This window comes from Mastigoproctus giganteus, chromosome 1 (assembly GCF_048544385.1).
Source record: "Mastigoproctus giganteus isolate SK-2022 chromosome 1, ASM4854438v1, whole genome shotgun sequence".
NCBI classification, from domain to species: Eukaryota; Metazoa; Arthropoda; class Arachnida; order Uropygi; family Thelyphonidae; genus Mastigoproctus; species Mastigoproctus giganteus.
Genome location: NC_143575.1, coordinates 272,376,947 through 272,391,377, shown reverse-complemented (window position 1 = coordinate 272,391,377; position 14,431 = coordinate 272,376,947). Strand labels below are relative to the sequence as shown.

The 14,431-nt window shown below is 38.8% G+C and overlaps 1 protein-coding gene across 3 annotated transcripts in view; it reads right to left on the bottom strand.

The window, feature by feature from the left end:
* The window catches only part of ctrip (E3 ubiquitin-protein ligase ctrip), an 894,611-nt gene that overhangs the window by 388,728 nt on the left and 491,452 nt on the right, over positions 1 to 14,431 (bottom strand). For all 3 annotated transcript variants that reach the window (XM_090377644.1, XM_090377653.1, XM_090377662.1), the window contains one exon: positions 10,938 to 11,334. In XM_090377644.1, coding sequence (XP_090233770.1) covers positions 10,938 to 11,334 — 397 coding nt within the window. The remainder of the gene's footprint in view (positions 1 to 10,937; positions 11,335 to 14,431) is intronic.

Sequence of the window (14,431 nt, the reverse complement as noted above, 5' to 3'; positions counted from 1 at the left end):
ACTAAAGTAACACAGCTTTGTACACCCTGGGTGGCCCACATCTTAACACTGTTGGGCCAAATCTATGCTGTGGCCCCTTATAGCAGGCTGGGCGAGGACATTGCACCTATCACTAAGTACTTGCAGGCCTTGACCAACATGCTCCCTGATCAAAGAATCATAATTGGGGCAGATGTAAACTAAACTGCCAGCTAGGCACAGTCTGACCACACACAGAAGAGGTACCAGAAATAGACAGATTTTAGAGGACTTTCTTTCGAACTCCCGGTTCACTGTCCTAAACAGACCACACACCAGATGCCTACATTTTGCAATACCCTATGGGAGGCGACTATTGATGTCACGATGTCCATGGGAAACCTTGAAGGGTACACATTGAGGATTGGATCTGGGAAAGGTTCAGAGAGGTCTTAATGCCTGCTCCAGCCCAATACCTGGAAGCAACAAACCAGAATGGAGACCCAGACGAGAATCAAAAGAGGGCAATGGAAATAATACTTGCAGCGAGTGAAGTATCAATAAAGAGGAGAAATCCTCAAACCAGGAGCAGTCCCTTGGTGGACACACGAGATGCAGCAACTCAGGAGAGAGAGAGATCATGAAAAGAAAAAAAAACTCTTTCAATGGGCGAGATTTACATGGCCTGCTGCTGCTGCTGCTGAGGTCCAGATACTAAAGGCGTGCTAAAGAGAAGCAAGAAAGAGATGTACAGATGCGATAAACAAGAGCAAACGAAGAGCCTGGGAAAACTAGGTAGGCATAACAGGAAATATTGAGCTGGGGGTGGGTGGGTGGTTTGGGGGGGGTAGTCTATAGGATAATCATGAACAAACTCTGGGGGGGGGGTATTTCTACCACATGACAACATTCAATCAAATATTCTGGATGCTATTTTCCCGGAGACTGCTGTGCCTACTTCACCTGAACAGCATAGAATATGCCAAGAAAATGACATGTACACTGCTCACATAAGAAATAATAAGTGCCCTGGCCTCGATTACCTTGAGCTGAAAATCATCAAAAAAAGTAAGGGAACTGACCCCCGAACTCCTCCTAAATCTGTTCGATAACTGTTTGGATCAAGGCATCTTCCCAAGAAACTGGAAGACCACAGGACTGAAGCTGATTGCAAAAAACCCCATGAAGCCCCCAACAACAGCCAACCACCTACAGACTGATAGTTTTGCAACTGGTGATCAGCAAACTATTTGAGAGAATGCTTATTCAATGTTGAACAAAAGCCGAGAATTAGGGTTGAATTTGAAAGTGTCTGCAATTCTGCCCAGACACGATAGGAGGGAGTATATTATGAGAGCCTTGTCGATCAATTCGGCCCTGGAAAGATTGTGCAAGGCTCAAGGGGTAGAATTTTTTTTCAGCCTGGACTGTACTTGTTAACAGGAGAGATTGCTTCTACAGGGATGGGATACACTTAAATAGAAAGGGTGCAAGAATATTTGCTGATGCTATCGAGGCAGTGTTAGGTGGGTCGGAAAACTGCTAGATTGGGGGGGGGAGACAAAGACCAATAGATTGACAGTAGTCAGTGGCAGAGGTGAAAGAGATTCTTGCACTGCTTCTATTAGAATGAGCAGAAGTCTGTAAGAGACTGCTGGAAGCCATTGCGGTACAAGTAAACACATGGGTTGTGTTAGGGTAGCTAAGAATAGAAACAGGTGCAGGTATACTTGCGTGTACACCAATGCTAGGAGTTTAGTAAATAAATTTGATGAATTTGAGGTATTGCTCAAAACATCAAAGGCAGATATTGTTGGGATATCAGAGACGTGGTGTCACACAGATATAAGGTATGCAGAACTGGAATTTGGGGAGTACAATGTCTAGGGAGGAGGGTTAGGATAGGAAGGGAGGAGGGGTTAGGCTATTAGTTAAAAAACACATAAAATCCAAGGAAGTGAAGCCAGTCGACATCGCTGGACAGTGCAGTGTTCAGTCAGTTTGGTGTGACATAAGCATTGGGAGATCAAAATTGAGAGTAGGAGTGTGCTATAGGCCTAATGACTCTGATGAGTATAATAAAAAACTGTACAGGGAAATAGAGTGGGCCAGTAAATCAGAGAGTCTTATAATGGGAGATTTTAATTTCCCAGATACTGAGTGGAATTTGGGGGCTGGTCACTCACACACTAGCAGGGCTTTTGTGGATTTACTGGATGACTGTTTTCTACATCAGCATGTTCGGGAGGCAACTAGAGGGAGTAATACTCTTGATTTGATTATCAGCAGTGATTCTTCATGCATTAAGAATCGGCAGATAAATGAACCACTAGGTGGCAGTGATCACAGTGTGCTGAAGTGGGATTTACTCAAAGAGGTAACTACCATTAGGGGTAAAGGGAAGGGTTATTGCTTCCGTAAAGGCGACTACGATGGACTGAGACAGTATTTAAATTCTATACAGTGGGACCAACTGATGATGTTACCAACAGCAAATTCAAAATGGGAAGCAGTCAAAGAACTTATCTTGGAAGCTACTAGGCTTTACATACCAACTAAGAAATATTGTTCAAGGTTTAGGCCAAAATGGATGTCAGATGAACTAATGAGGCATATGGCAGAGAAGAAAAATGCATGGGATACTTACAAATTAACACATGACACAGAAGCCTATGATAGATACAAGTTGATATGCAACCAAGTTACAAAGGAGGTTAGGCAGGCGAAGGCAGATTACGAGAAATCCTTGGCAAGGGATGCAAAGAAAAACAGCAAAGAGTTCTTTACTTATGTAAACTCTAGAAGGAAGGGGATGAATCAGATTGGTCCACTTGATATTGATGGGTCAACTGTTGATGATCCTGCTCAGGTAGCTAACAAACTAAATGAATATTTTGCATCGACATTCACACATGAGGAGTAATGCAGCGAGGGGAATGCCAGAGGTGTATTCAATGCTAGCAGTAAGCTACAGAATCTTGAAATAACTGAGAGTAAGGTGGAGGAGAGGTTGTTGAAGATAAACACAAGAAAGGTACCCGGGGTGGATGGGATCTATCCAGTTATATTAAAGGAGGCAGCAAAGGAAGTAAGCAAACCCTTAGCCATAATTATGAGAGCTTCCTTGGACTCAGGGGAGGTACCCATAGACTGGAAATGTGCAAATGTGACCCCAATTCACAAAGGAGGATCAAAGGCTGACACAAGTAATTATAGACCTGTGAGCTTAACTTCTGTTCCAGGAAAATTAATGGAGGCACTGGTTAAAGAAGCACTGCAGGATCATTTAGACAAGACTTCGGTTATAGCTCGGACACAGCATGGTTTTGTTAAGGGGAAGTCTTGCCTGACCAATTTGATTGGATACTATGATGCAGTCACAAAAGAACTGGATGCAGGATACTTGGATCTTAGAAAGGCTTTTGATACTGTTGCACATGGAGAGTGCTACAAAAATTGGAGCAGTGTGACATTGGAGGCAAATTGCTGCTATGGATAAAGGGGTGATTGAGGGGGAGAACACAGAGAGTGGTAATCAATGGACACTGCTCATCGTGGACTAATGTTATTAGTGGAGTCCCTCAGGGCTCAGTGTTGGGTCCATTATTGTTTTCTGTATTTATAAATGATATTGATGATAGTATATCAAGTTTAATGTCCAAGTTTGTAGACGATACAAAGGTATGCAGGGTTGTCAAGGACACTACTGACACTATGCTGCTGCAACAGGATCTGGAAAGGTTGAGCAGATGGGCTGAGAGGTGGCAAATGAAGTTTAACATTGACAAATGTAAAGTACTACACATGGGAAACAGCAACCCCAGAGCAACGTATCAACTCTGTGGTACTACACTGACAGTGGTACAGAATGAAAGGGACTTGGGGGTGGTTATGCAGGCAGATATGAAGTTCTCTGAGCAGTGCAGATGGGCCGCAAGAGTAGCTCATGGAGTATTGTCAATGATATACAGGAATTTTTCCAGCAGGGATAAGGAGGTGATTATTCCCTTGTATAAGGCAATGGTCAGGCCACACCTAGAGTACTGTATACAGGTCTGGAGGCCTCATTTCAAGAAGGATGTAGAGCTGCTGGAACGAGTACAGAGAAGGGCAACAAGATTAGTGAATGGAACAAAGGGGTGCTCTTACGAAGAAAGGCTTAAGTTTTGCAAATTACAGTGTCTGGAGACTAGGCACCAGCGAGGTGATCTGATAGAGGTGTATAAAGCCTTGAATGGTTTGAGCATGCTCAATGCTGATGGGATTCTTCCTCTAACTCAAAATAATCACCTGAGAGGGCATAAATTCAAATTGAGGAAAGACAGATGTAGGATAGACGTGAGGAAATTTGCCTTTAGCCAGCGGGTCATTGGTTGGTGGAACAGACTTCCATCCCTTGTCGTGGAGGTTGATAGCCTAAATAGGTTTAAGGCTCAGCTGGACAGGTATTTTGAACGATCAGAGGGGTGATGTGGAAGTGGGTTTTTTTTTTTTTTTGGCTGATGCTGCATAAGCTTGCTTTCTTGCATCAAATGCCTCTACTAATGCTAATATGTTCCAGTAGAAATGGCAATTATAATTAATTATTCAATTATAATCATTATTTGTAACTAGAATTATTTGAAGCATTTTAAATGCAGAGACACATGGCCCGTGCATCGGTAACAAAATTTGTTTTATTGAAACATTAAAAACTACAAAGCCCTTGACCTGGTACTCTCAATTCATTAAATCTTTATAAGTTACATTTTGTGTCCTTTATAAAAGCCTTCTTCAGGCCAAATGGGATGCTTTATGTCTTGAACCTTTCATCTGATTAACTCCTAAAAATTATTAATTACCAGATTTGGAAACACTTATTAAGCTGGTGTTTACATTTCTCTATAACTTTAGTACGTAGCAATTATAAGAAACTCACCACTTGAGAAAAGATTATTTTTTCCCATATCATCTTTACTTATATCTATTCAGTCATGCTTCTAGTTATCAAATTCATCAAAATTTAGACTTCACCAAGAATATCCAACCTTAGCTGTATAGTTCCTAGCTGGTTATGTGTGTGTGTGTGCATGCATACAAAGGATTGTGGGATTCTTTGCATAATTCATCACTTAAGTCTTTAGGCAGTGTACTACTGATATTTTTCTTATTTTAAGGATAAAACTATCTTTTTAGAGGGGAAAACAACATACCAAAAGTTTGTAGAACTGGGAGTAAAACTTAACTGAATATTCAAAATATGGATATGTTGAAATCTGAAAATACTGCTGCATCACTAAAGACTATATTATGGTCTGTTTTATTTATTTATTTTTATGAAAAATACAGTGTAATGAGAAAGCATAAAAAGGTGACAGAGAACAGGAACAAGCCCAGGACACATTTTGAGAAGAAGTGGAGATAGAACATCAAAATCTGGTGCTTTCTTATCATCAGGATTGTTGAAAATTCTTCTGATATCCTTTTGAAGGAAGACCACAGGATGCACTGAGTGGAGTATACTGGAAATGGTAGGAGTTAGTTCCCCAAAATAGTGAATACAAGAGTTAGAAGAAAAGTGGGATGATAACAAGTTCACTTTAACTAAGGTGGTAATAGAACCATAATGTTTTAAAAGATGGTAGGAGTACAGAGGGGCAAAAGTTGCAGCCAACAGCTGTGGCAAGACACCAGAATGCTTGACTGCCATGGCCACGCCCAGGAAATGAGTTTCAATACTCTTTTAAGCACCTGACATAGGATGCAGCATTGATTCACTCCTCTTTAGGTTTAAATTTCTTGTGAATTGCACCGTTTGTCAAAAAAACATGTTCAGCATCATCTTAATCCCAGACTTGTGTAAATGAAACTTTTTGGGCTTTGGTGATACTTTTAAAGTACACTACATGTGTGTTCAATGTTTCAGTACAACCTGGAGACAATTCACTGAGTCGTATTGAAACATCTAACACTCATCTTCAGTGACAACACAGTCAAGGAAATTAGGATTGTCATGACAAGTATGGATGAAATATTTGCAAAATGTTCTGATGGTCAAATGATGATCGCTTGCCACAATTTCATCAACTTTTAAACAACAATGTCCTCATTTCGAGAGGATGACAGATGCCAACTTCTTGAGTCATTGCAAACATCCTAAAATCCATTTTTGAATCAATTATACCATTCAAACACACTTTGAATGGTATAATTCTGACTTAACATTTCATCACCATAAACAGTTTTTCATGTAGTCTATTGAAGATTTTCTCAGTTTAACGAAAAATTTGGCATTCATTTGTTTCTCCATTATAAAATTGTAAAACTGACTTGGAGCAATAACACAACTAATGAAACTGGTCATTGCAACCTGTCAGCCTACTGAGCAATCTTTGTATTACCATTTATTGGAGGAAGTTTGAATTACAACATACCACTTCATTTTATTTTCAAATTTGTTGAACATGATGGCAATATCACCAGTACATTTATTTTCAAACTCATTGAACACAACAGCAACAACACCAGTCTGTTTATTTTCAAACTCATTGAACACGACAGCAACAGAACCAGTGCGTTTATTTTCAAACACACTGAACATAACAGCAGCAGCAGTCTGGGAACTTTACTGCCACCCATCTCTTACAATTGCTTAACTAGAGCACAATTATTTTTTTTTGTGATTTAAAATTATTTTCGACATTCTTCTCTCTCTTTCAAAATATTACATTACTGAAAAAGTAGTAGTAGAGGCATGTAATGCAAGAAAGCAAGCTTATGTGGCATCAGTGAAAAAAAAAAAAAAAAAAAACATTTCACACATCCATTCCCTCTAAAAATATATCCAGTTCTTCCTTGAATTTATTTAAGCTATCAACTTCCACAACAACAGATTTCACAGACAGGAGAGTTTATTCCAGCAATCAACTAACCACTGGCTAAAGGCAAATTTCCACACATCTATTCTACAACTGTCTTACCTCAAATTGAATTTATGCCCCCTCAGGTTCGTAATCTGAGCAAGAGGAAGAAGACCTCAAAATTCACGCAGCTCAACCCATTCAAGGCCTTATACACCTCAATCAGATCACCTTTGCCTAGTCACCAATCGCTGCAATTTGCAGAACTTTTTTTCATAAGAGCACCCTCCTTTGTTCCCCTGATCAGTCTTGTTGCCCTTCTCTGTACTTGTTCTAGCAACTCTACATCCTTCCTAAAATGAGGCATCCAGACCTGTACAAAATACTCAAGGTGTGGCCTGACCATTGCCTTATACAAGGAGATGATCACTTCCTTATCCTTGCTAGTAAAATTCCTGTATATCATTGACAATACCCTGTGACCTGCTCTGGCAGCCTGTCTGCACTGTTCAGAAAATTTCATATCTGACTGCACAATTACTCCGTCTTTTTCATTTTCTACCACCCTAAGTGTAGTACCACACAGTTGGTACATTTCTCTGAGGTTACTTCTACCCATTGTAGGGGAAAAAAATAAGATATACATTTAAGATACATTTCAGATTTCTGAATTAATTCTGATAATTTTTTATTTTTTATTTTTTATGAAAACCCCAAGCACAAGAGGTATTATAACCTATAGTACTTAGTACTGTGCATGGGTTGGAGGCTGACAGGATGAAACAAGATATTTGTTGATATAAGACTTGAACTTCTGAAGATTGTTATCATCAGGAAATACGTACGAGGAAAGGTTGTTCCAGAAAACTAAAGTTGAATAAATAAATGACGAAGAACAACAGTTTGTTCTGTGAGTTTGAAGTGGAACAGAAAAGGATGATGAGTGGTAGTGGCATGTGTCTACACTGCTTTGATAGTGAGAGCAGGAATTGTAGAAGCAAATCAGAAGAACAGTGCCAATGGAATTATCTATAGAAAAGGCATGCAACAGAAACATCTGTGACAGATGGAGAGAGACTGTTAGAGATGAGTCATTAGCATTAGCATTAGCATTAGTAGAGGCATTTGATGCAAGAAAGCAAGCTTATGCAGCATCAGCCAAAAAAAAAAAGTAACATAAATAAATAAAAATAACCACTTCCACTTCACCCCTCTGTTCGTTCGAAATACCTGTCCAGCTGAGCCCTAAACTTATTTAGGCTATCAACTTCCACGACAAGGGATGGAAGTCTGTTCCACCCACCAACCACCCGCTGGCTAAAGGCAAATTTCCGCACATCTATCCTACATCTGTCTTTCCTCAATTTGAATTTATGCCCTCTCAGGTGATTTTTCTGAGCTAGAGGAAGAATCCCATCAGCATTGAGCATGCTCAAACCATTCAAGGCTTTGTACACCTCTATCAGATCACCCCGCTGGTGCCTAGTTTCCAGACACTGTAATTTGCAAAACTTAAGCCTTTCTTCGTAAGAGAACCCCTTTGTCCCATTCACCAATCTAGTTGCCCTTCTCTGTACTCGTTCCAGCAGCTCTACATCCTTCCTGAAATGAGGCCTCCAGGCCTGTATACAGTACTCTAGGTGTGGCCTGACCATTGCCTTATACAAGGGAATAATCACCTCCTTATCCCTGCTAGAAAAATTCCTATATATCATTGACAATACACCATGAGCTACTCTTGCAGCTCGTCTGCACTGCTCAGAGAACTTCATATCTGCCTGCACCACCACCCCCAGGTCCCTTTCATTCTCTACCACTGTCAGTGTAGTACCACAGAGTTGATACGTTGCTCTGGGGTTGCTGTTTCCCATATGTAGTACTTTACATTTGTCAATGTTAAACTTCATTTGCCACCTCGAAGCCCATCTGCTCAACCTTTCCAAATCCTGTTGCAGCAGCATAGTGTCAGTAGTGTCCTTGACAACCCTGCCAACCTTCGTATCGTCTGCAAACTTGGACATTAAGCCTGATATACCATCATCAATATCATTTATAAATACAGAAAACAATAAAGGCCCCAATACTGAACCCTGAGGGACTCCACTAATAACATTAGTCCACGATGAGCAGTGTCCATTGATTACCACTCTCTGTCTTCTCCCCCTCAACCACCCCTTTATCCATAGCAGCAACTTGCCTCCAATGCCACACTGCTCCAATTTGTGCAGCAGTCTTCCATGTGCAACAGTATCAAAAGCCTTTCTAAGATCCAAGTATATAATATCAAAGTTATTCCCTGCATCCAGTTCTTTTGTGACTGCATCATAGTATCCAATCAAATTGGTCAGGCAAGACTTCCCCTTAACAAAACCATGCTGTGTCCTAGCTATAACTGAAGTCTTGTCTAGATGATCCTGCAGTGCTTCTTTCACCAGTGCCTCCATTAATTTTCCGGGAACAGAAGTTAAACTCACAGGTCTATAATTACTTGTGTCAGCCTTTGATCCCCCTTTGTGAATTGGGGTCACATTTGCACATCTCCAGTCAATGGGTACCTCCCCTGAGTCCAAGGAAGCTCTCATAATTATGGCTAAGGGTTTGCTTACCTCCTTTGCTGCCTCCTTTAATATAACTGGATAGATCCCATCCACCCCAGGTGCCTTTCTTGTGTTTATCTTCAACAATTTCTCCTCCACTTTGCTCTCAGTTATTACAAGATTCTCTAGCTTACTGCTAGAGTTGAATACACCTCTGGCATTCCCCTCGCTGAATAACTCCTCATGTGTGAATGTCGATGCAAAATATTCAGCTGTCATTACCTTTAGATAAACCACAGAGGAAAAAAAAAATCATTTGTATTATACACTGTTGGATTTAAACTGAAAGTTTTAAAGTATGCAGAAATTCACAAAAATAAAGAAGTTAGAAGATAATTTTGAGCTTTTCCAACTGAAAAAACCAAGTCACAAAAAAACATGCTTTGTGTTAAAAAGTTGCAAAATGGCCAGAATTAGAAAGTGATTTACTGAAATGAGTAAAAAAAAAATAGACAAAATGGCATTGCCATAACAACAAAAAGGATATGAATTCAGGCTCAGAATAAAAAAGGGGTACAGCTGATTTTAAAGAGAGCCCAACCTGGTGCTATAAGTTTACGAAATGTAAAAACTTAAGTATCCATGCCAAAACCAAATTAGTGCAGAAAATGCCTCCAGGATAAGTGGGGGGGGGGGATTTCATTTCATGATCAATTGTAGGAAAGAAAAGAATATTGAACTAAGCCAAATAGCAAATATGGATGAAACTCCTATTACATTCGATGTTCCTTCTAATAGCAGGGTGTCAAAAAAAAAAAAAAAAAAAAAAAAACTCATTACCCCAATGTTAATTCTCAAAATAAAATTAATATCTAAAGACAAGATACCACAAGGAGTCACTGTACACATTCACCAAAAAGGTTGGTTGGATGAGAATGGGATGAAAGTATGGATATAACAAGTGTGGACAAATGAAATGGGGCATTAAGGGGGGAAAAAATTGCTATGCTTGTTTTTGACCAATTAAGAGCCCATCTCATGTAGCAAATAAAATGAAAAATAAGAAACGACAATACTGAATTAGCTGTAATACCTGGAGGACTGGCTTGTCAACAAATCTTCAAGCATTAGATGTGTTTATCAAAAAGTTATTTAAAGTTCTGCTGAGAGAAAAATGAAATAAGTGGATGATAACAATAAAAAGTTTACTAAATCTGGCAAATAAAAGACAGCATTTATCACATGTGTGCAAATATCAATCCAGGTATTATAGTAGTCTTAAGAAAAAATCAGTAATGCTTTGGATGATGGTAAAGACAACTTGATATTTGAAGATGATCCAGAGGAAGAGCATTCGACAGTTAGTGATCATGGAGGAGCAAGATACTACAATGGAAGCTGAAAACCAGATTCAGAGGAAGATTTCATTTGGGATTCACTTGTCATGCCAGTGATTAATATATCTATATTATAAAACTTGTTAGAAAGTTTACTCAAATTCAAGGGGCATCTTATACACATCAGAATATATGGCATATCCTAATTGTTTTGAATGGCATAATTGTTTCATTAGGCAAATAAACTTTTAGTTAAAAGAAAATACCTGTGAAGATAATCTTCCTGTAACAGGTGAACTACTACTCCACCGTGCCCACCTTGCTGGATTCAGATTGGCTAAGAAGGAAGTGGTTTTTGCTGCTGCTGTACTGAATTTTCCTCTGCCTATATTATTGGTATTAGAACAACTTCCTGATACTGATCCTAATACAGGACTAGTAGCCAAGGAAGAATGGCAACTAGCTGGTGTGCATGCTGACAAGGCCAACATTGAAGTTCCTAAAACAGGATCGATGTGATTATCAAGTACACCACGACCTAAATTTTTTACACCTACTGAGCAGTTGAATGGGTCCCTTGAGCTTTCCTCTGTGCGCACCTTACGACTAGTGGCATTTCCCCTTTTCAGAGTTCGCTTTCGTTTTAAAACATCACTAAGTCTCCTAAATTGACAGAAAAACATAATGAAAAAAAGTCATATTTTATAATTATTATGAAACAGTGAAAAGATAGGTAAAAATACAGTTAATTTATCAATTTTTAGTAATGGGTTTTTTATTATCATCTAAAGAGAATTTTTATAATCGTCCCTTCTGCGGGTAACACATTCCAAGAATGCAGGGTTGTCCTGTACTCTTGCAAGAGTACAGGACAACCCTGTACTCTTGCAAGTTGCTCAAAGATGTGTTTTAATAGGTAAATAGTGAACTTCCTAATGGAAAGCCCTGAAATTGTGACCTACAGGTCACAATTTCAGGATTTCCCATCTATCAAGTCCATGGTATTTCGACAACTAACCTGATTTCATGATTACCTCTTCACAAAACGCAAACAGAATTTTTAAAACAATTTCTGAATAATGGAAATAACCCCCCCCCCCCACTCCGGAGTCCTAGTGAGTAGATTTCATTTAAGATCCAATATCGGCAATCAGTATCACATGCTTTTCTATATCTAAGAAAATGTCAATAAATATTCTAATTTTATAAAAGCCCTTGGATACTAACTTCTATTCCGAACAAATGATCTAATATTGACTCCTATGTCTGAAATAATTGTGTATAGGTTAAAGGAATGTTTTTGTCTAAATAAAATAATGGTCATGAATTGAATTCACTAATCTTTCAGTTAACAATTAACCATTTGTTATATTCCCAAAAACTGAATATAGCTATCTTAAATTTTTGGGAATATTAAAACAACTGTTCAAATCCAGGATTCTGGAAAATTTTTCTTTAGCAGTATCCCATAACATAAGAGAACTCTATACTGAATTCAAGTTCCAGTGAATTTGTTCCAAGCAAGAGAAAGAGCACACTATATAATTCATACCTTTTTATCAAGAATTTAAAGTATTCATGTTCTTTAAATTTAAAATTAACACAACCATTTAAAAAAACAATTTATTCTTTGTCAAATGGTAGACAATTAGGAGGATAAGAAGTATGTGCAGGCAAAAGTTTCTTCCAATGCATTAGCAAGTTCTGCTGGCTCAATTATGGTTAACCTTTATCATGAAATTAAGATTCATATTTTCCTTGATATTCTGCAGATTTTATTCTGTGAAATGGGCTGACAGGCCGGCGAGATTGGTAAGGGTAACAAAGGGGTGCTCATACAAAGAAATGCTTCATTTCTGCAAATTGCAACATCTGGAGACCAGGCACCGAATGACTTGAGCAATGGCAATGCTGATGGGATTCTTTCTCTTGCTCAAGGCTATGAAAGGAGGGTACATAAATTCAAATTGAGGAAGGATGGTTGCAGAATAAATGTGCAAAAGTTTGCCTTTGCACAACAAGTAGTTGATTGGTAGAACAGGCTTCCATCTGTTGTTATAGAAACAGATGGTTCAAATAAATTCAAAGAACAACTAGACAAACTAAGGGGATTTTAATTTTTTTTTGGCTGATGCCATATAAGGTTGCTTTCTTGCCATCATTTGCCACTATTAATACTAATACATTATGCTGCATAGAATAGCCCATGGGGGGGGAGAATTACTGATTATTTTTCTTCCTCCTGTTTAACATCTTAGTAGTGGACCATCGTTGAAAGTGGTCCATTAACATAAATGAAAGATGGTAATTATGTAATTATTTAAAGCACAGATTATAACAAACAAATATGTCTGATGATTTCACCTATCAAGACAACCATTCCCCCCCCCCCCATGCTCAATGACATCTCCTATTAGACAAAAAAAAGGATGTGAGGAAGAAATTTTGTTGAGGTATTTTGTGAGATATTAATAATGAATCTTAATTAAATGGAACACAGTATGACCGGAGATTTCACAATTATTCAAATAGCAATTACTACCAGGGTTTGAAAGACAGTATTAGTAGTATCAGCAACTGATAGAAGAAAGGAAACTTTTACAGAATTAGACACAAAAAAAAAAAAAAAAAAAAAAAAAAATCACAAATCACCTGTCCATCTGCCTCTAACAGTCTATCTTGGACTCAACTAATTTCACCATTATTGCTACACAGTTCCATTCCTGTCTGGGTCCCCCAATTCAATCTTTGAAGGGGATCATCGACAAGTTTAAGTCTCCTGCAAATTTAAGCAAACTTGCTCATATTAACAAATAAGGAGTTACATGTATCATCAATTCCCTTTCCAATCTACCAGCAATTCAACTGTGTCATCCTGTTCATTATTTTATAAGGGATTCTACAATTTCCTGAAGGGGAGGGGGCAATTATATTCTGCTTCAGGTCAATTATGGAGAGTCAGATCCATATCTTCTTTGAATAACCGAGTCACTTGCAATATATATTTATCTATTTTTTTTTATCAAAACCCCAAACATGAGAAGTAATAGAACCTATAGTACTTAATACTATGCATGGGTTGGAGGTTGAGAAGATGAAAGAAGATTTTGTTGACATTACACTTGAACTTCTGGAGACTGTAATTTTCAGGAAATACATATGAAGGAAGGTTGTTCCAGAAAACGGCAGTTGGGTGAATAAACGAGGAAGATGAAAAGTTGGTTCTGTGAGTTTGAAGATGGACAGTAAATGGACGTTGGCTGGTGGCAGCACATGTTCAGACTGCTTTGGAAGAGAGAGCGGGAATTATAGAAGCCAATTCAGAAGAACAGTGCTCATGGAAATATTTGTAGAAGTCATGCAGCAGAAACAGTACATCTATGAGACAGAGAGTGGAGAGGCTCTGTTAGAGAGGAGTCATAAATTACTGCCCTCTTCTGAATGGAATCTAGAAGCGTGAGAGAACTTTTGGGGGCACTGCCCCATATGTGGGAACAATATTCCATTGTAGGGCAGATTTGCGATTTGTACAGAGTGAACAGCTGTTTGGAAGAAAAGTAATGCCAAGAGCGAAAGAGAAAAACCAAGTTTATTAGATGCAGAGGAAGCAATATTTGTAATGTGCTTGTGCCAAGAGAGATCAGAAGAAAGGGTAATCCCCAAAGGAGATATATCATCTTGAATAAAAATTGGAGTGTCACCAAAGATAAGCAGGTGCTTCCGTAGCCGGGGGTGGGGGGGGGCACCGCATATCCTGGAG